At 40.0% G+C, this 22,773-nt stretch overlaps 1 protein-coding gene across 1 annotated transcript in view; it reads left to right on the forward strand.

Moving 5' to 3' along the window:
• The window catches only part of VWA3B (von Willebrand factor A domain containing 3B), a 288,159-nt gene that overhangs the window by 176,982 nt on the left and 88,404 nt on the right, over positions 1-22,773 (forward strand). The window contains exons 25-28 of the mRNA XM_073614648.1: positions 1,389-1,523; positions 1,681-1,778; positions 5,080-5,252; positions 19,747-19,841. Of these exons, the coding sequence (XP_073470749.1) occupies positions 1,389-1,523; positions 1,681-1,778; positions 5,080-5,252; positions 19,747-19,841 (501 nt within the window). The remainder of the gene's footprint in view (positions 1-1,388; positions 1,524-1,680; positions 1,779-5,079; positions 5,253-19,746; positions 19,842-22,773) is intronic.

The raw sequence follows: 22,773 nt of genomic DNA on the forward strand, positions 1-22,773 counted from the left end.
TAAGTTTTGCCGAAGGCCTCACAAAGCCTAGAGCCGCCTCTGCTTACAGCTGCTTCAGACTCTGTTTAAGTATGGAGTACTTCCCCCTTGGTACTTTACAAAAAAAATTCATTTGAAGCTTTGTACTTCAAGAAACAGCAAAAGCAAGGCTGCTGTTATTACATTTTCAGTTTTATGTGTGTTATTTTGTTCATGATTTACAAGTACTCCTATTGTACAAGATAATGCACTATCATGAAAACTTTTTATTGCTTGCACCTAGTATTCACTAGAGTTCTAAGAGGTACAAACTGAAAGAAGGAAATTTGAATCTAGAGTTGTGTGCTCCAAGGCAAAGGTATTTTCCACTTGAGGCTGCCACACACAGCTTAGATTTTGGCTGACTCATGCGTGAAATATGAACCATGGGTGCCCCTTTCAACCCCATCCAGCTTAACAAAGTCAAAGTAACAATCAATGGAGCCAGGTGGAAAATTGTCAGTTGAATGGTGCTTGCATCCAGTCAGATGCAGGCACTGTTTGGGTATTCTAGCAGCCTTTGGCTGTCAGAATAGAATAGTTGTCAGGGGAAATTTCTCCACCCAGACTGTGGGAATGGAGGAGTCTGCTAGATTTATTCTGTTTAGCCCACAGGCTGAGCAAAAGAAATCTATGTGTCTATGGTCAGCTTTAGCCACAACATTGCAAGATCTTTCTTTCTTTCTTTCTTTCTTATTTATCCCCCTCACGCCGACTGTACGCAAATTTGTGTTCATGACTTGAATGGGTTATACCGGGATGATGCCTGCAGCTGGCAGTTGGCTCTTTAGTGATAACAACCGATGCAGCTGTTCTCCCTCCCCCCCTCTCGCCACCTTCCGCCGCTCTTCCCGGGCCTTCCGTCCCACTGGGTGACCCAAGCCACCAGCCAGGCGCGTAAGCAACAAATGTCGGAAATAGGCTTAGGGATAAAAGGGTCACATATAGTAGGGGACATTGATCAAGCAAATTGGCAGCAAGATTAGCTGCAAATAAGGCTGCGTTTCCTTAAGCAAAGTCCCTGCAACAGGTTTACAGACCTGTTCATCTGTATTCGTGGTCAGCCAAGTGCGACAGTTGCTAAGTCAAAGACAGATTTATTACGGAAGGTAAAACAGATTTCTAGTCCAAACATACTAATTAACAAGTAGTCAGGGTCAGGATTAATGCAGTTGCAAGTTTGGACGTTAGAGCAGCCAAAGGAGGAATTTGTGAATCAGACTCTAACCTTGTCATCAGTCTCTTGATGCATCTTACTGCACATGTTTAGCATTGTTTTGCCTTGTGTCAGGATTTATAAATGTCCCCTATATGTATATTTTTCTCAGTAACAATGTATATCGTTTTTTAAATACGTGTGTGTTTTATAGGTAGGAGATTGTGTTTTCGCAAAAACTGGGGCAAAAGGAGGAGGTGGTTGCTATCTACCTGCTGTGGTCATAGCAACACCAAGGTCTGAAGCAGAGGATAAACTGTATACAGTTCTCTATTACAGCAACAGAAAAGTAAGTGCGTTTACAGAGGTCACACATACTTTGTTAACTAACACCATGCATTGGGGACTTTGAAGGATATTAACAATGTATATGCTTATGAATTTATTTTAAGTACATTTGCAGAGAGATACATTATTAATATTGTTATTTTTTTTTCTTTTTTTAGGGGCATTGTTTAAGGAGTGAGCTATTTAAAATAAGCCCATCTCAGTTTGCTGTTTCCTGTAGCTATATCAGAAAAGCCCAGATGATTGATTACACAATGTAAGTGTTCTTTTATTTTTCTATTCATTTAAAGAGTATAAAAAATCAAAGTTGTGAATTTATGGAGTTACAATGCAGAATTAATAAAGTACACATAGGCAGCTTGAAGTTCACGACTGCAGCCACTCTCATCTTCTACACAGCCTAGGCACGAGTCTGAAGTAGTGACAAAGCTGGTATTTTAAGCAGAATTAGGAATTTCAAACGTAAACTGATGCAACTGTGTACAAAAAGTATTTTAATAGAATTGCCATAATAACCCGCACATATGATAATACTTGTTTCCTACAATACATTTCCCTGCAAGTGGTAATATGTGGAACTGCTTGGCCTTTTAAAGCCACTAATTATTCCTGTGGTTAAACAAGAGCTGACTGCAGATATGTAGTCATTTAACGGTATAATGCACACATCACTCACCAGAAGAAAAAATATATATTCAGGAGTAACAGGATTTCAGTTAGACTAGAAGCAAAAACACATTACAGAGCATAAGAAAAAGACAAATTATTGGATTTGCCAGTCCTGATAGAAATTGCTCATTTTAAATTCCCTGGGTCTGGCTTCTTTTTGTAATCTCCTCTACCAGGTGTTCTTTCCATTTTCCTCTTCTTTTTTCTGCTCTGTTATTTTCCTTACCATTTTCTTCAGTCACACTGAACATATATATGATGTCCTACTGTGGGTGCTCATCGGTAATGCAAAGACCGTTTTTTTTGTGACTGGTTAACCCCCAGTGCGATGAACTGTGAAGGACCAGAATGCCTTCTATGAGAGATGATTACCATAAAAAAACCTGAAATTCCAGAGAGGTTCAGTAGTAGCTCCTTCATGTATAGTATATTGCTCTTTGATACATATATTCCATATCAGAGCTATGTTTTGACATGTCCTGCCAAGCAGATGAAAAGTGCTAGCGCCAGGGAATATTCCACATATATGTGTACATTCTGCCCTGTTAAAGAATAAATGCACTTTGAGAGTTGTCATCATTTTAAACAATGTTTTTTTTAAATAGCGGTGTCAAATGAGAGCCCTAGCCCTAGAAAATAATTGTAAATAAGATCATGTCTGCAAACATTAATTTGTGATTGATCATTATAGGTCATAGAACTTCACTGTTGTTACCAAAATAAATTTAAATCAAAGCAGCTCATAAGCCATCACTTTAGGATGAATAAATCGATTTCTATTGTTTTGTTAAGATACATTATTATAATATTTGCAGTTTAATCGGGCTTGTGACATCATCAGAACATTTTAACATGAAATAACTATCTCCTACAAAAAAAAAAAAAAAAAAAAAAGATACTCTTGAAAATGTCTAATTAAGACTTATAATTGCCTTCAACCATGTTCCTGTGCTTATTAATGGAAAGTGCTTGAGGCTTTTGATTGGCATGGAACGAAGTGCAGTGACGCACCAAAATGGTTTAATATTATTCTTTTAAATTCCCTAACACATACTGAAAGCAGGAAAGTTCATGCTAAGTGTATTCATTTACCAACTGACTTTTATGTGGAACTGATAATAGCAATGTACGTTTGCAAAATGAGCAGTGGTGTACTAACACAACAAGAGCGAAGAAGAGCGCGCACAATACAATGACCTCACCTATACCATTGATAGAATCATAGCACTGCCCTACCCTCTGTGCCTTCTGCTTTATACACAATCTCCTTCTACTCCTTCAGCTTTTATTCAGAAAAGTTAGGTTATTGGGGGGGGGTTAGCAAACAGTAGGTGGACAGCTAAGGCAGTCAGCAGGTAGTGCCATGGCTCTAAGCCTGGTACGCACTAATAGTTTTTTTTTTTCGTCCAACCAAGCGGGTTGAACGAAAAAAACCTGACAGCTCTGGTCGGAGCCTCTGTACTACCCATCCGAAGTTAGTACAGCGATCTTCCCTGCTGAGCTGTTGTATTCTGACAGGGGGATTCCCTCCCCCTCACCAGAACACTCCGGTCAGCGATCTCTGCCATTGGCTGAGAGCACTGATATGGAGCCGGTCAGCAGCTGGTTTTCCAGCATGCTCGTTCCACAGAAGCCACCCAAACGGCCAGCTTCTGTCGGACCGACTGACATACACACGGGCCGAATGTCGACCAGTTTTTAATGAACTGGCCGATGGGGCTTAAGGAGAAACAATAAGATAAGCTAGTATTTTCCACCTTTAGTAGTGAGTTTGCAAACCAGACTGAAGAGACAAAAAAAGCAGCAGAATTAATTGCCAATGTTTCACTGTCTAATTTGTACATGTAATGAAAATATTTATTACCTGACCAGCAAATATAAACTTAAAAATTACATCTTATCTGTAGTGCCATATCGGGAAACCCCGCTGACAGCTGATAAGTCATCTGTTATTAAGGACATGGCGACCGGCCTCCTGGCCTGCTCCTTAACAACCAGCTATTGTTAAAGACACCATATCTAAATTTGCCGCTGAACAGCTGCTTTGGAAATTTGCTGTGAAAACGGAAGGGAAATTTGCACCGGACATGTGTGAACAGAGCCCAAGTCATTTAGACACTAGACGCTAAGCATTGCTTTATTGTTTTCATATCTGAATAAGTTGTAACTTAGCTTTATTGTTGCAAATGATTGTAAAGGCTAGCCTTTTATTTTTTAAAATAACAAACATATCATACTTACCTCCAACGTGCAGCTTGTTTTGCAGAGATTGGCCCCAATCATCCATTTCTGGGGTCCGCCCACAGCTCTCGCGGCTCCTCCCCGCATCAGATAACCCCCTAGGAGAAGTGCTCTCCTGGGGGGTTACCTTGCGGGCGAACTCCCGAGTCCAGCATTGGCATCCATAGACACGAATGCCGGACTCGGCCCCGCCCCCCAACGCCTGCAACATTGGATTTGATTGACAGCAGCGGGAGCCAATGGCTGCGCTGGTATCAATCTATCCAATCAAGAGCCGGGAACCCGTGGAGAGAGGGACAGCACGTCCTTGCCGAGGGAATGAAGGGGCTCGGGTAAATAAACGGGGGGGGGGGCTTGGGGGACGGTCACTGACAGGTGTTTTTTTTTTTTTAAACTGAGGGTTTACAACCCCTTTAAGGGATTTAAGTACAGTACGGCAGTGATTTTAAATTCAAATTTATTTCTTAAACTGTGTCTGTGTGAATATTTGTTCTCCTCTAAGTTGTTGTGGTGCAACTAATTACAAGATGAAGGACACAGTATTGACTAGAGCAAATTATTTTGGCAGATGTGTACATGTAATTCAAATAGATGTTAAAAGATGGTTAACAAATTGATTATTTTTGTTTTCTAACCTTGAACATCAGCCCAAGTGTCCAGTTAGTTGCGCCCATCCAAAAACCAGCTCCACCAAAGGAAGAAAAGAAGAGCAGATCTTTGTCAGGGGGAAGCCGGCGTTCATTGAATTTGCATGTAAAATCTAGAACATCTGGTGACAATGTCAGTGACTCTTCTGCTAGCACTGACAGCACAATGAAAGGTACATAAAATATCTATTGAAAGCATAAGCAAATGTAACAGTTAGCATTTCCGGCATGCTGGGAAAATAACTGTTTTACTCTAAACTGTTAAATTGATGTCTTTAGTTCTGCTTTAACATACACTGCAAGAAGCCTAGCTTCTAAACCTTTAAAGTGATTGCAAAGTCTCTGTTTTTTTCTATTAAAATAACAAACATATTATACTTACCTCCTCTGTGCAGGGGTTTTGCACAGGGCAGCCCAGATCCTCCTCTTCTTGAGTCCCTCTTCAGCTCTCCTGCCCCTCCCTCCTGTTGAGTGCCCCCACAGCAAGCAACTTGCTATGGGGACACCCGAACCGAGCTGCAGCTCCGTGTATCCATTCAGACATGGAACTGCCTGATTGGCTAACTGAGTTTGATTGACAGCAGCGTGAGCATGTCTCAGCCAATCAGGAGAGAGAGTCCTGATGGGTGAGGCATTGGTGGACATTGCTGGACAGAGATGGGGCTGAGGTAAGTATTAGGGGGGCTGAGGTGGGCTGCTGCATTTTTTTTTTTATTTAACATAAAAAAGAGGGTATACTTGACTGTTTTGTGCAATGATATTGCACAAAGCAGTCTCCTACCTCCTCTTCTGGAGTCCCCCCCGCCGGCATTCTGCTTCTTCTTGCTGGTGCCTCCATGGCAAGCCATGTGCTATGGGGGTACCCGTGCAGGTGCGCTCTCTAGTTGGGCTGCGTGCATCTATAGGCACTGTGTGGCTTTGTCGCCCCCCCCCCCCACTCCCTCCTCACAGGATCTGACAGCAGCTGAAGCCTTTGGCTCCCACTGCTCTCAGTGTGTCTTGTGAGAAGAGGAAGAGAGAGCGGTGCTACTGCAGTGGGACAGTGCTAGATTGAGAGAAGACTCAGGTAAGTGTTTAGGGAGAAGGGCGGCCAGAACAACTGGTGGATGTTTTTTTACCTTAATGCAGGAGATACATTAAGGTAAAAATGTTCTGACTTTAGAACCACTTTAAAGTCAAAACTTTGAATGTTGAATAGAGTGGGGAAGGGTTAAAACTTGGTACATAGTTACATATAGTAGGTGAGGTTGAAAAAAGACCCAAGTCCATCAAGTCCAACTTATGTGTTTGATTATATGTCAGTATTACATTGTATATCCCTGTATGTTGTGGTCGTTCAGGTGTTTTTTGAAATTATTGATGCTCTCCGCTGAGACCACTGTCTGTGGAAGGGAATTCCACATCCTTGCAGCTCTTACAGTAAAGAACCCTCTACGTAGTTTAAGGTTAAACCTTTTTTTCTTCTAATTTTATTGAGTGGCCACGTGTCTTGGTAAACTCTCTTCCGCAAAAAAGTTTTATCCCTATTGTGGGGTCACCAGTATGGTATTTATAAATTGAAATCATATTCTCTCTGGAGAAGAGACGTTGGAGAGGGGATATGATTTCAATTTCAAATTTCAAATGATTTCAAATTCATATCCCCTCTCCAGTGTCTCTTCTCCAGAGAGAATAAGTTCAGGGCTCGCAACCTTTCCTCATAACTAAGATCCTCCAGACCCTTTATTAGCTTTGTTGCTCTTCTTTGTACTAGCTCCATTTCCAGTACATCCTTTGTGAGGACTGGTGCCCAAAACTGGACAGTATACTCTAGGTGCGGCCGGACCATTGTGTCATTTTTAGTTTTGCTGTCTGTGACCCATTAGGAAGATTTACCCTCACTTCTTGTTTTGTAGACAAAAAAAGGAAGTGCGAGAAAATCTCTCCAATGTAAAGGAAATTTCTTCTTTACAGTTGTCACCACGACAAGTTTCCCCATTGGAAGATTTCACCTTGATTTTTGTTCCAGTAGCAATTCCAAATTTCAGATTTTCTTTAACTTTTAGTCTTGGTGATAATGGTCATCGGGACTACTACAGGAGGTTAATCTAACAACTGTATAAAATGACGGCATGTAGTAGCATTTACAGTACCTGTCACTGGAAACACATGAACTCAAGAACTTGGAGGGCTGCTAACCCTAGCTATCCAAGCCAAAAAAAGTTTGGATTTAGATACTTTAAAAAGCAACATGATCCATACAGTATATCCCAGTGTACTATATATTCCAGATATATCTGAGATAGCTTAATAACATTGTTATAGCAGCCATCTCTTTGAGTATGCCACACTTCATATTTCTGTATTTTATGAGTATGATGTGTTATTAGAAAGGGATTTACACAGGCTTTATTCTGTGGAGTGCTGAGCATTATGAATAGATATTTAATGGAGAATACAGACATTATTTTAATTTACATGCATTTTCTCTGTTATTTCTGTCACATATTTGTGTATTCTTAATGTATTGCATGCATCAGAGGAGACATAAGATGAAGCCATCCACCGAAAAACAGGGAAGTTTTGGGTTTTGGTTTACTTGGTGTATTATTATGAAAATGTGAAAGCTGTGAAATTTCTAAGACAATAACTGTTGTAAAAAATTTCAAAAAATACTCAAGAATATGAGCAGTTAGAGTAGTACCACACCTAAAAAATATTTTAGAATGATAGCCAACACACAGGCTCCTTCTAACAGAATTTAATGAAATATAATAAATATGTATGTGTTTGTGTTGTGTATGTATGTGTCCTCTATCTGTGTTTTTGTCTTTTTTTTGTGTGTGTTACCACAATTGGCACTATATGCATATGCCACTTGTCTATGCAACTAAGTCAGCACTTCTCAGTAATTTGAGTATGTGGGCTCTGCGTAGCCTAACAGTGTATTGTTACTATTCAGTGTCACATGGTAATATGTTTTGTACCTTTTGTTAATAACAGAAAATTCTAAAAATATAAACCTTTAAAAATATATGTATATACAGCATATGCATTATATATACTTGAGCCAGGTCTGCTATGTGTATACATTTAACTATAAACTGAGAGTAAACCTTATGCTTACTGTTATGCATCCTGGGGCTGTCCTTAGTCCAATAGGTTTTCTGCTAAAAAGAAAAGACAGTCTAGCTTAGGGCTCATTTATGCCAGATGCAGTCCAACAGGTTTTTTTCAGTACAGTGCTTAAACAAAAGAAATTACCGTATTTCAATGAGCCTAGTTTACACCATTGCAGTGCTTTCATTTACATTTAAACATACCAAAAAGTATGTAAACCTACATAAATGTTCCACAAATGCATAGAAATGTAAAAAAAAAATCCTAAATACCTAAAAAAGAAGCACAACAGCTGCACTGCAAATGTGCCACAAACATATTACAAATGCATGGAAATGCACACATAAAACTCCACTTTGACCACAGAAATTGCGTGCAGACTAGCCCTTCTAGCCTTTCTGAGGTTGTCTTTGGGACTAATGCCCTGTACACATCGTCGGACATTGATCGGACATTCCGACAACAAAATCCATGGATTTTTTCCGACGGATGTTGGCTCAAACTTGTCTTGCATACACACGGCTGCACAAAGTTGTTCTTTGTTATATAGACACTTCCTATTGAATAGATGCAATATGCACAGTATTCTGTTACAGTCTCTGCATAATACTTTCACAACCTAAGCACATAGAACATGCAGTAATATTTAGTTCTTCAGCCCCATGGATGGCATAGTCAGCTCTGCAAGAAAATCAGGTTGGCATGTTGTTTCCTGTATATAAGGTAACATATACAGTATTATAGTGCGTATACTACAAAATAAGCATAGCTATGCCTAGAATGTAATGGCATGTGTAAAGTCATTTATATAACTGATATCATGAATAGTGAATCAAATATATAAAATACATTTAATGGAAATGTTTTGTGCAAAAAGTTCCCACACTACTACTATTATTACTATAACTGGTATGTAATATTGTATAGCTAGTTAATTTTAATGCAAACTGGGTGGCCCTACAAGTAGCACATACTCTCCTCCCCTTTTTTCCCCATCTGCTTAGAAAAATTATAATATCTTCTGGGTTTGGAGGCCATGTGACTCATTCACTTTCTATCCTTGTGACAGTGCTGGCACTTGATGGGCTGCTCAGGCACCCCAGGATGTAACAGGGATGGTAGCGAGAGAATTCTTAGCCCTCTAAGTTGTGACTTAGTGACTTAGTTGGGAGCATGTACTAACAAAGAATAATCTAACAGGAGGAAAACGAGCAATGAAATGTCCTCATCAGTCTGCTGCTGATCCTTCACTGTTCAGACACAGGTTAGTTGTGTTGCTTAAAGCTGAAGATTGGGTATGGCTTTTTTCATAGTTACATTGGTCCAGCTTGGGCTAAACTTGAATAAGTATGTATATACCAAACCTGGTGGATCTCTGTGAAAGCTGGAAATCACGCTAGTAGGCACCACTATTACAGTAATCAACGCTAGCTACCGCATCCCTTGGAAAGCATTCTCTTACTGGACAAGGTAGAGATTGTGATGCCACTGCCCTGCCTCTCCACCTCATCTAATCTGCAGAGTGTTCTCTGAATATTGCCTATGCCGAGCAAGTGACCCCCTGTGTTCACTAAGGACCCAGAAACCAGCAGTGTCTATTGCAGTGATCTCCAGCTTCCACAGGGATCAGCCAAGTATGGCACATGGTCCAAGCTGGACCAATGTAACTATGCAAAAAAGCCATACCTAAACTTCAGCTTTAAAGTGGCACAAAATTTTGCTTAAAAAATATATTTTATTCAAATATATATTCTTAACTCAAAAAAGTTACTTCTATTGCTGTGATCCAATTTTCTGTTAGAGGGTGGTTGTGTCCACTCTCCATGGTCCTACTGTAAAAAAGATTGTAGCCACCCTCTCCTTATCACTCTCAAGATGGACTAGAGACTAGGAACTATGGACTATGGGATGCATAGTGTGCATAGAGCAGTGCATATGACCGCATTGAACGCATACTGCTTGTTTCAAACAATAAATAAACTAACAGAAGTGGCGGGGGTGGGGTTAGAGGTTTAAGAGGTTGCAGAGGATGTTACACGAACAGAGGAAATGCAGTAAGGAAAACATTTTTTTTTTTTCAAATTCTTTATTTTGACAAAAAAGTATCCAACAAACCGCATCTAGGCATGTTCAACAGTAAGATCATACAACAGAAGGGGGCCAAGTAGAACAATGTCACAACAATCTATAATAGATATGACAGTGCAGTACAAATTATCCAAAGAAAGTAGGGAGGTTTGAATTAAGAGCATCCCCCCATTTGGAGCAGGGGGCCTTGAAATGGTAATATTACTCTAATGCCCCGTACACACGATCGGACTTTCCGACAACAAAACCGTGGAATTTTGTTCAAAGGTTGTTGGCTCCAACTTGTCTTGCATACACACGGTCACACAAATGTTGGCCAACAATTACGAACATAGTGACGTACAAGACATACGGCGAGCCGATAAAAAGGAAGCTCAATAGTCGTGCGCCACCCTTTGCGCTCCTTCTGCTAATGTTGTGTTTGGTGAGCATTGATTCCGAGCATGCGTGGACTTTTGAGCGACGGACTTATGTACACATGGTCGGAAATTCCGACAACAAAAATTTGATGGCGGAAAATTTGAGAACCTGCTAGCCAACATTTGTTGGCGGAAAGTCCAACAACAAATGTACAATGTAGCATACACATGGTCGGACTTTCCGCCAACAAGCTCACATCTAACATTTGTTGTCCGAAAATCCGATCATGTGTGGGCATAAGTATAAATTGATGGTGACATAGGTCCTCTGGAGAAAAGACATGATGAGTAAGGAACTATTTATTCCAAAATAGATCACAGGGCGATTAAGCTGTGAATGCGTATGGCTTATTTCTGAAAAATAAGTCACTTTAAGCAACACAACTAAGCTGTTACTAAACAGTGAAGAAGCAGCAGAAGACAGTGCAAAAAAGCCATACCTAAACTTCAAATGAAATGTGTTATGTGGCAGGACTGTGTACATTTTTGGATTGAATGGACAGATGCTCATATCCTATGGAAGGTAAATAGCTCCCATGTATTTATTTCAAAATTTAGATTTTTGCCTAGATCTCAGCTTTAAATGTGTGTACAGGCAGGCTTTAAATCTAAAGTACATTTTTCGTGAATGTGTTGAGTAGATCGCTTCCTAGCACAAATAATGTGTCCTATTTATCTTGGACAAGTTACATTTTCCCCAGGCTGGACCATTTTTAATAGTGCTGTCAAGCTTATCTGTTCCAATAACTCTGTGTGGCTAAACATACATTCTTTGCCAAGTAGCCCTTCTTGAAAAGAAGAAGACAAATAACATCCTATGAAGAAAATAGATTGTAATTACAATAATCATAATGCATATAATATTTTTCTTGTAGAAAGATAAAGCTTTCACATCCTGTGCTATATACATTGGAATGCTGTTCCTATTAAATGCTAATGTAATTACCTAACTAAATGTCATTAACAAAGACTCTGAAAACAGTGGATTTGTCCTTTACAAAAATGATAACAATATATTTCTTGTGGAGAGCAGATAATGATTATTCCTTTTATACGACACAGTCACATTTTTTTCCTGATGAATGCTAAAGAAATACCCAAGTAGCATTTACTAAGACTGTAGATACAGGGGTCACACATGCATGAATTATTCTTAGGTGTAAGCAGCAAAAATAGCGTGTATATGGGTAAAATTGATGGTATATTAAGCACTTCAAAAGATTAATTAAATGTGCATGCTTGCAATTGATATTTTTTTGCTGTGCACCAATATCGTTTACATTTAGGCATCAGGTATGGTAAAAGAGAACTTTGCCTACAGCAGCCAATTGCATTTTCTCTTTTATAATGAAAGTAAATTCTGATTGGCTGCTATTCACAACAGTAATGTTTTTTTTTTTTCAGCCACAGAACCTTGCCTTGTACAAATATGGTGGCAAAGGCACCTACATTATATGCATGAATGATATTTACACAAGATAACCACTGGCACTTCCAGTTTCAACATTATTTTATCTTCCAATTGCTGTTTCTGTCTGCTGCATAATTCATTTCATTTGGATTGAACAGATTCTCTAGAGGCATTATCTTCATCAGACACTGCCAATTTGGAAAGCATTGATTAATGTTTCAAATAGTCTTTACTCTCGCATTGTACTATTGAAGAACATCCTCTGAATTGAAGAGTTTTCTTTTTTCGGGGACTTGTATTGATAGTACAAAGCTTTGATACAACAGAAAATGAGATGATGTCAGGGTTACATTGTGCTCACAAAGGATAGTATCTTAGTTCAAAACATGTCTGTGTGCAGCATAATCTGACCTGTTTGGAGATATTATTACCAGTCTTAAACTATGGTACCTGTTTTTAGTAAGAAGATCATGGGGGCTAGGAGCACCTTTTAAAACAAATCCTTGAGGCCTGCAAACTCCTTGGAGGATCTGATCCAAGCACTATTTGCATAGTGAATGTGGTGAAAAAAATGTAAATTCACTTTGAAAAGAATACCCAAATATAGGCAAGGAAAATTTTAAAAATGAATTATCTGCCTGCACACAATTGGGCGATTGCCATTAGTGCAACTCATTCACTAAGCATTTTTGTCCTTGCAAATTTAACGATCACTTTGCTTTTGTGAAAAATGGTATCTTCCATCATACTTGATTTGATTGTAGCCGTATTAGTGCAATTGTGACAGAGAAAATTGAGTACTGTCCGTGATCCTTTTTTTATTTGCACTAACATACAATTTTTCAGAACAAGCTTTCGGGTATGTCCCCTTCTTCAAGGTCCAAGCAGTACTGATTCACAAATTTTTAAGCAGAATGTTAAAGAAAAAAAACAAAACAAAACTTTAACATCCCGAAAGCTTGGTCTGAAAAATTGTATGTTAGTGCAAATAAAAAAAGTATCACAGACAGTACTCAATTTTCTCTGTGAAAAAAGGTGAAGCTTTGCTAATCAACTAATAATGTGCGAGTAAAAAAGAATGTCCTTTAACTTTTATTACACATGATTGGGTATTATTTATAAAATATAGTTTCACTGTTTTCTCCTCATTCACTAAGGTAAGTAAAAATTCACTTTGAAAGTGAAAGCACGTTACTCATTAACCTCCCTTGGTGGTATGATTATTTCAGATTTTTGATGCTCAAAACAGTACAATGTTTTGCATGGAAATTTGGCATTTTATATTGTAGTAATTGTTAGGAATAACACACTTAAATCTGTCCAAACAAGGGTCTAGTAGACATCCCGGGTATGATAAAGTTTGAAACACAAAATCATAAATTATAATATAATAAATAACTATAAATAATTATAACAAATAATAATATGATAATAAAAATGATTTAATAATGTAATCAAATCAAAAACACTGAAATTTGCTCAGTTGCAGAATTATCGCTGTCATTACTTTCAGTGTTTGATGACGGATCTCCCCACAAATCACTATCGCTCAATTCTGCGAGTGATTCTAATTTATTTTAGCTGTTTTCTAGCTGGTCTAAAACTGCTTTTGATGTAAAGGGGCGGTTTTGGTTGCTATGGGCAATCTCAAGTTTCCAGGCAGAAAGAACAGTATTTATAATATAAAACTGCATGCAGAGCACTGGACAAACCACTAGGGACAAAAGGGATGTGAAATTATTTGATACAGTAATGTAATCTGTAAGATTACAGTGTACTGTATGTATGGTGAGTGTTTCACTTTTTGAATTTGCCGCCGGGCTCCGTCCCCGTGCATCGAGTGGAGACACGGCTCGCACACACAGCAGGGAGGACATCGCAGGATCCTGGGGACAAGGTAAGTAAGCTGTACCTGGATCCTGCAATGCGATCCTGCGTGTGGCTCAGGGTTACCACTTTTGGAACTGAAAATCCACCCCGAGCCAGACTTGGGAATATCTTCAGGGAGGTTAAGGGGCAAAAAAAATTCAAATAACTCTTTCTATGAACAAAAACACGATTGTCCTCATGACATTAACAGTCATACTCATGTAAAATAATTTAAAATAGGACCTATATATGGCGACTCAATCTTTTCATCAAGTTCAAATAGGTATGAATAGAAACAAAAACTCTAAACTCTGGAAATCACATTGTTTTCAATGGTGCCCATTTAAATCAATGCAACTCAGCAACGTGCGATTTTGGAAAAGGTTCCTGTATACTTTGATGTGATTCCAGCATGATTTTGGCCCCATAGAATGCAAACCCATATCCAAGTTTCATCCAAGTTGCACTCCATAATCGCACTGAAAATCTGATCACAACAATGTGAACCTAACCTTACAGATAAGCGACAGATCACATAAGGTAAACAAAGTTCTGTCTCTGCAACATTATATCAATTCTATAAAACAGTTCTGTCTCTACAGTAGCTGATTCGTTACACTGTCATTGGTGAGCACAGAAATCTCTATACACTTACAGTACAGTACAGAGGTTTCCCTAATTTCTGTTTTTGGTCAAATGTACTTATTACTGTTATGCCCTGTACACACGGTCGGATTTTCCGATGGAAAATGTTCGATGGGAGCTTGTTGTCGGAAATTCCAACCGTGTGTAGGCTCCATCGGACATTTTCCATCGGAATTTCCGTCACACAAAATTTGAGATCTGGATCTCAAATTTTCCGACAACAAAATTCGTTGTCGTAAATCCCGATCGTGTGTACACAATTCCGACGCACAAAGTTCCATGCATGCTCGGAATCAAGCAGAAGAGCTGCACTGGCTACTGAACTTCACTTTTCTCGGCTTGTCGTATGTGTTGTACGTCACCGAATTCTTGACGTTTGGAATTTCCAACAAGATTTGTGTGGCCATGTGTATGCAAGACAAGTTTGAGCCAACATCCGTCGGAAAATATCCATGGATTTTGTTGTCGGAATGTCCCATCGTGTGTACGGGGCATTAGGCTATTTTCTCTGTTGGTTGAATGTTATTTAATTCTTCTGGCAGAATAATTTGAAAGTGATACTAAACACACACTGTTTAATTTACATTATACCTTCTCTTTCTGTATGTGGATGATGGCACTGTAATTATTTTAATTAAAAAAAAAAATCTTTCTTAATCAATATACAGCTGTCACACGACCCAGCTCTTTTCCAGCCTGTCTGCAGAGAAACAGTGGCAGTAGGAGCTTCTAGTCCTCTGGTACTGGTCACATGTAAAAAAAAAAAATCATAACCTTTGGAATACTGAGTAAAATTAAATAATTAATATCAGTAAACTTTTAGATTGTCATACAAGTATATACAGTATCTTACAAAAGCGAGTACACCCCTCACATTTTTGTAAATATTTTATTCTATCTTTTCATGTGACAACAGAGAATAAATTACACTTTGCTACAATGTAAAGTAGTGAGTGTACAGCTTGTATAACAGTGTAAATTTGTTGTCCCCTCAAAATAACTCAACACACAGCCATTAATGTCTAAACTGCTGGCAACAAAAGTGAGTACACCCCAAGTGAAAATGTCCAAATTGGGCCCAAAGTGTCAATATTTTGTGTGGCCACCATTATTTTCCAGTACTGCCTTAACCCTATTGGACACAGAGTTCACCAGAGCTTCACAGTTTGCCACTGGAGTCCTCTTCCACTTCTCCATGACGACATCACAGGGCTGGTGGATGTTAGAGACCTTACGCTCCTCCACCTTCCGTTTGAGGATGCCCCACAGGTGCTCAAAAGGGTTTAGGTCTGGAGACATGCTTGGCCAGTCCATCACCTTTGCCCTCAGATTTTTTAGCAAGGCAGTGGTCGTCTTGGAGGTGTGTTTGGGGTCGTTATCATGTTGGAATACTGCCCTGCGGCCCAGTCTCCGAAGGGAGGGGGCTCGTGCTCTGCTTCAGTATGTCACAGTACATGTTGGCACTCATGGTTTCCTCAATGAAACCAGAGCTCATGTTTTTAAACTTGTGTCTTGTGTAGTCTATGTCCAGAGCTTTTTTTCAAATAAAATCATTTTTTTGAATAAAACTTTATTTGATCTATAATTGCTGCTAAAAAACCCCACGGGGAACTTCCATTTTTCCTTTAAAACTGTTGGCACTCATGGTTTCTTCAATGAACTGTAGCTCCCCAGTGCCGGCAGCACTCATGCAGCCCCAGACCATGACACTCCCACCACCATGCTTGACTGTAGGCAAGACACACTTGTCTTTGTACGCCTCACCTGGTTGCTGCCACACGCTTGACACCATCTGAACCAAATAAGTTTATCTTGGTCTCATCAGACCACAGGACATGGTTCCAGTAATCCATGTCCTTAGTCTGCTTGTCTTCAGCAAACTGTTTGCGGGCTTTCTTGTGCATCATCTTTAGAAGAGCCTTCCTTCTGGGACGACAGCCATGCAGACCAATTTGATGCAGTGTGCGACGTATGGTCTGAGCACTGACAGGCTGACCCCCCACCCCTTCAACCTCTACAGCAATGCTGGCAGCATTCATACATCTTTTTCCCAAAAACAACCTCTGGATATAAAGCTGAGCACGTGCACTCTACTTCTTTGGTCGACCATGGCGAGGCCTGTTCCGCTGTTTGGCCTTGGCCACCATGCTGCAGCTCAGTTTCAGGGTTTTGGCAATCTTCTTATAGCCTAGGTCATCTTTATGTAGAGCAACAATTCTTTTTTTCAGAAACTCAGAGAGTTCTTTACCATGAGTAGCCATGTTGAACTTCCAGTGTGAGAGAGAGAGTGATAACACCAAATTTGACACACCTGCTCTCCATTCACACCTGAGACCTTGTAACACTAACGAGTCACATGACACCACAGAGGAAAAATGGCTAATTGGGCCCAATTTGGACATTTTCACTTAGGGGTGTACTCACTTTTGATTTAGACATTTATGGCTGTGTGTTGGGTTATTTTAAGGGGACAGAAAATTTACACTGTTATACAAGCTGGTACACTCACTACTTCATATTGTAGCAAAGTGTAATTTCTGCAGTGTTGTCACATAAAAAGATATAATAAAATATTTACAAAAATGTGAGGGTGTACTCACTTTTATGAGATACTGTAGATAAAAAGGCTGATCGCACTTCAAGGGTGTAATGGATTAAATAGGTATTTTATTAAAGTCTTCAAAGCATAAAACATACAGACATCACAGCTCCATATTACAGGACAGAGTGCAGTTAACACATTTCACACAGAATGTGCTTATTCAAAATGTACTGTTTATCCATTACGCCATTGAAGTGTGATCAGCCTTTCATCTTTGCTCTCAGATTGCCGCTATCACAGATCGGACCGGCACCCACTGGTGTGTGGAGGGGGATTCCTTTTATTAATTTACAGTATAGCTAGCCATAACCACTGGCAATGATTTCCATCTGTGCAATTCATTTTGTATTAATGGGCCCATTTACATTTGCTTTACAAGCTTGCAGAAGTGTTACCATTGAAAATTATGTGACCCCAAAAAAGACAAAATCTAGGTGCCACTCAGGTAAAGAAGTAAAGTCCAACTAGACTGCTGTGAGTGCAGGCAGGGACAGAGAGCTCATCCTAGCTCCAAGCTGCAGCAATGTCAAAGGAAAGATCCATAAGCCGCACATCATGAAGCAGACCTATGTGCATGAACTGAGATGAATGGCAGCCTCAGCCCGGACTCCAGCCAGGCCATACACTCACGATTAAGCTCCAAAGGGCGGAGCGAAATGCATTGGATCTTTTTCTTTGACATGTACATGTTTTGGTGGAAACTGAAATCAATGGGAAGATGGCGTAAATGGAAGATAGACACCCACAAAGTGCAGATAGTCTTGGAGTACGTCAAAACGGAACCACACTACATCTGAGCACCAAAAACCAAAAACACTATTTAATTTTTAATATTCAAAGCAAACTCCCTCATCCACCAATGTCTCAATGTTTTATTTTGCTGAGAATCCACTTTGAAAAACACCCCCTCGTATTTCTGGTTGTGGCCATCTTGACTAAGGGTTGATGATTCATGTAGCATTTACTTCCTGGAATCCATCTGCCCTTAGCTCAGGCACACAGGCAGGAGGGTGTGCTTAGCTGAGAAAACCCATCCTTTCCTCCGGAAGACTCTTGGGATGTATGACATTATTTGTCTAGGCTTGGAAACCAGGAAGCAATTGACGAAATGTAAAAAAAAGTTGTAAGCAAATACATTTTATATATCTTTCCTATCTATTTACTAATGCTAGCAGCAAAATGATTAAAAATAGTCAATGTTGATTGAGAGAGTGAAGTTCCACTTTAAGAGTGGACAATGTGGGTTATAATATGGTGAAACAATTCTTTGCCTTGGAGTATTCAGGAATGAACAATATGGTTTACAGTGTGGGGGATCAGTTCCTTGTCTTGGAGCATGTTAAAGGAGTTGTAAACCCTCATGGTTTTTCACCTTAATGCATTCTATGCATTAAGGTGAAAAACCTTCTCTCATGCTGCACCCCCCCCCAGTGCCCCCTGTTTTCTTACCTGAACCTGGTCTTTTTCTCCCCGGGGACGAGCACACCAGCTCCAGCTGGTGTCTCATGTCCTGATTGGATAGAATGATCGCAGCGCAGCCATTGGCTCCCGCTACTGTCAATCAAATCCAAGGACGTGGGTGCCGTGGGGGCGGGGCCGAGTTCTGCTTTCTGTGTCAAGAGACGCAGAAGCAGGACTCGGGATCGCGCCTGCATGGGTGTCCCGAAGGAGAGCGCTTCTCCGGGGCACCCGAGAAGAGGAGGAGCTACCAGCACTGCCGAGGGACCCCAGAAGAGGAGGATCGGGGGCCACTCTGGGCTTATCATACTGCACAGTGGAGGTAAGTATGATATGTTTGTTTTGTTTTATTTTTTTAATAAAACTTTAGTAACCCTTTAAGTTGGGGCAGTGTGTTTTACAATAATGGGTAACAGTTCCATGAAGAAACAAATATCATTCATGGGTCGTGTGGGATTTCTTACTTTGTAATCATCAACGCATAACAGTTTTCTAACCACATGATTTCACATCATTGTACATCATATGTGAATAAAAGAAATGTTTCCACCTAATTATAGCATCATACTTGGGATGCCCATCATGAATTCTGAAGCTAATACAAGAAGTATATATATCTTCCATTTACTGGGACTGATGTTTGAACTGGCCTTGGCCTTTGACTGACAAAAGACTTTCTGTTTTTTAAAATTTATGTCATAAAACAAATTGATAGTACATAATTTGATAACAAATAAAAAAATAAAAGGCATTCTCTGCATAATCCTTTTAATTACTAGAAAATAGACATTTCCTTACTGCTTCAGTCAATTTTGTATTGTACATTGATATGTTTCATGGAAAGATGAATAAAAAACAACTTAAACAAAAAAAAAAATGAAAACTTGCATCAGTCTTACTTGGAAAATATTAGCCATTGATTATATTTTTATATTTTAAATCATATGGTAAGAGTTTACATTTATGTGGCTGGAAGAGGTGAATGTTCCATACGCACTGTGTTTGTATTTGTGGAACTATCTTCATGTTACCAGTTACTTTAATATAATCCACACTAACACTAGTTTTTCCTACAGACAGAACTCTTCTAAGTGAAAACACGAAAAAGAAACTGGAAGATTTGGCATTACAAATTAGTCAGTACCAAAAAGAGCAAAAAGAGAATCAACAGGTGAGAGCTAGGAAAAAAAATTCCTAGCACTGTAAGGATATATACAACGGTGAAAAAAGTGCAATACAAATAGTTTTTTTTTAAGGCAGCTTTATGCACAAATGCTTTTACAGCATAAATGTTAGTGGAGAAAAGGGCTTGATTTACTAAAGGCAAATAGGCTGTTCACTGTGCAAGGGCATTTTCACTTTATAAGGACATTTTCTTTATCTTAGTGAATGAGGCAAAGCTCTGCTGATATCCATCATTTAAATCATGTGCAGGGAAAAAAAATAATGTTTTCTTTTGTTTTTTTATCTTCCTTGCATGTGCTCCTCACTAAAGCCACATAAACAGATAGATTTCAGTTTACAGCTGGGTCTTCAGTTCTACTAGAAATGGTCTAATTGATATCTTAGGCCTTTAATAAACCCTTCCCGCCGACCGTACGCAGATATGCGTACTCGGCTTTCCGGGGTTATACTGGGATGATGCCCGCAGCTGCAGGCATCATCCCGGTACCGTTGTTTACAGCGGGCGATCGGCTACCCGTGTATAACAACCGATGCGGCTAAAAGCCGCTCGGCTGTTATACCGGAGGAGCGGGAGGGGACATCCCCCCCTCCCGCCGCCTCCCGCCGCTGTTACCGGGCCTCCCGTGCGATCGGGAGGCCCGGTGTCCATTCGGCTGCCTTCGGCGGCTGGGGGCGGGCTGGAACGAAGCTGTGAGCGGCTTCGTTCCAGCCTTCTCGTTGTAAACGCGGAAGCGACGTCATGACGTCACTTCCCGTTTACTCGGCTGCCAATGGCGCCAAATTAAAAAAAGTACACAGTATTCAGAATCGCCGTTTTCGGCGATCTGAATACTTTGAAGTGTAAAGGAGGGATGGGGGGTCTTTTAGACCCCCCATCCCTCCATAAAGAGTACCTGTCACCACCTATTACTGTCACAAGGGATGTTTACATTGCTTGTGACAGCAATAAAAGTAAAAAAAAAAAAAAATTTTTTCAAACACAATTTATAAAGTACAAAAATAAATAAAATAAATAAAAAAAAAAAAAAATTTTTAAAGTGCCCCTGTCCCCACGAGCTCGCGCAGCGAAGAAAACGCATACGGAAGTCGCGCCCGCATATGTAAACGGTGTTCAAACCACACATGTGAGGTATCGCCGCGATCGTCAGAGCGAGAGCAATAATTCTAGCCCTAGACCTCCTCTCTAGCTCAAACCTGGTAACCGTAAAAAAATTTTAAAGCGTCGCCTATGGAAATTCATAGGTACCGTAGTTCGTCGGCATTCCACAAGTGCGTGAAATTATAAAGGGTGACATGTTTGGTATCTATTTACTCGGCGTAACATCATCTTTCACATTATACAAAAAAAATTGGGGTAACTTTACTGTTTGGATTTTTTAAAATTCATGAAAGTGTCACTTTTCCAAAAATTTGCGTTTAAAACACCGCTGCACAAATACCGTGTGATAAAAAATATTGCAACAATCGCCATTTTATTCTCTAGATTCTCTGCTAAAAAAATATATATATATATATAATGTTTAGGGGTTCTAAGTAATTTTCTAGCAAAAAATACGGATTTTAACTTGTAAACACCAAATTTCAAAAATAGGCTTAGTCATGAAAGGGTTAAATACCAAAAAGGAAAGGGGGGGTTAAAAAATGCTCCACCAATGTACTGGGCTCTTCTTATCGCTGCCATCCTAAATCCTTTACGATTGAGTAACACATACGTATGTGGCATCCATGGAGTGGGCTTTAAACCTGGGTGCCGCATATACTGTATGTGTTTTTGTGCTTGTGTTGGGAGCATGCTCGATCGCACACTTGCAGCACAGAGACCAGGCTGTCAATGACAGGCCTGGGTCTCTACTAACAATCGGGACCCAGAGGAACCGGATCCTGATTACATGTTCGCTGCGAAAGTCTCTGATTGGCTATCACAGTGATCATTCAAACTGTAGCCCTTTCCTATCTCCGCTGCAGCGCAAATTTGCACAGGAATCCTGTACGTCTTTTGGTCCATTTCATGTCCGAATCCAGGCTGAAATCAGTGAATGAGGACGCACCGGAATCCTGCTGTGAGCCGCATGCGAAGATAGTGTAAACCCAGCCTAAGTGGCAGTTAGTGGTAGTGTTAGTGCCATTGTGTTTTAGGTAAGAAAAGTTTTATATTTAATGTGAGTACAGGTGTCAGTGTGTTTAGGTAGGACAAAAAAAATGTACTATTGTTTCTTGCCCCTACTACAGGTACTACAAGAACAAATCACACATACATATGTGGTATCACCATGATCATCAGGAGTATTTTGCAGGGGTTTTTTTGATGGTGGGTCATGGTAATGGTGAAAAAAAAAATTTACAGCTAAATTTTACTAAAACATGTCAAGTTGCAAAATTGGGTCTAGACATTAAGGTTTGTTTTGACCCTGTTCAAGAGGGTTTACAATAATCGTGGTCTGTGGCCAAACACATTGAGGGAAAATGTACTAAAACTTGAGCAGCTGTGCATGGCAACCAATCAGATTTTTGCTCTCATTTCCAAAACTTGAAGCCTAAGTGGAGTTTTTCGTTTTGCTTTTTTAAATCTGAACAAGAGACAGTACAATGAATGGGAAGTGTCCTTTTGCTAGTGGCAGCTCAGTTTAATGAAGTGGGCACTCATCAAATTGACAAAGAATAAAAATGTGCTCTATGAATGGAGTACAGGCGGATGAATGAAAAGCCCGCCTCCTCCATTCATAGAAGGCTCCTGTAGTGCAGCTTCTACAAATGGAAGAGAGGTGGAAAGGCTGTGCACATTAGCACTTTTTGACAAGTGCTTGTGACAGGTCCTGTGGCTTGTATTTGACCCCATTGCAGTTTACGATCACAGCTCCAGGAGTATGGGGGGGGGGGGGGGGGCAGGGGAATGAACATTTCACTAAACAGATCAGCCA

The sequence above is a fragment of the Aquarana catesbeiana genome, linkage group LG02 (genome assembly GCF_042186555.1).
Source record: "Aquarana catesbeiana isolate 2022-GZ linkage group LG02, ASM4218655v1, whole genome shotgun sequence".
NCBI classification, from domain to species: Eukaryota; Metazoa; Chordata; class Amphibia; order Anura; family Ranidae; genus Aquarana; species Aquarana catesbeiana.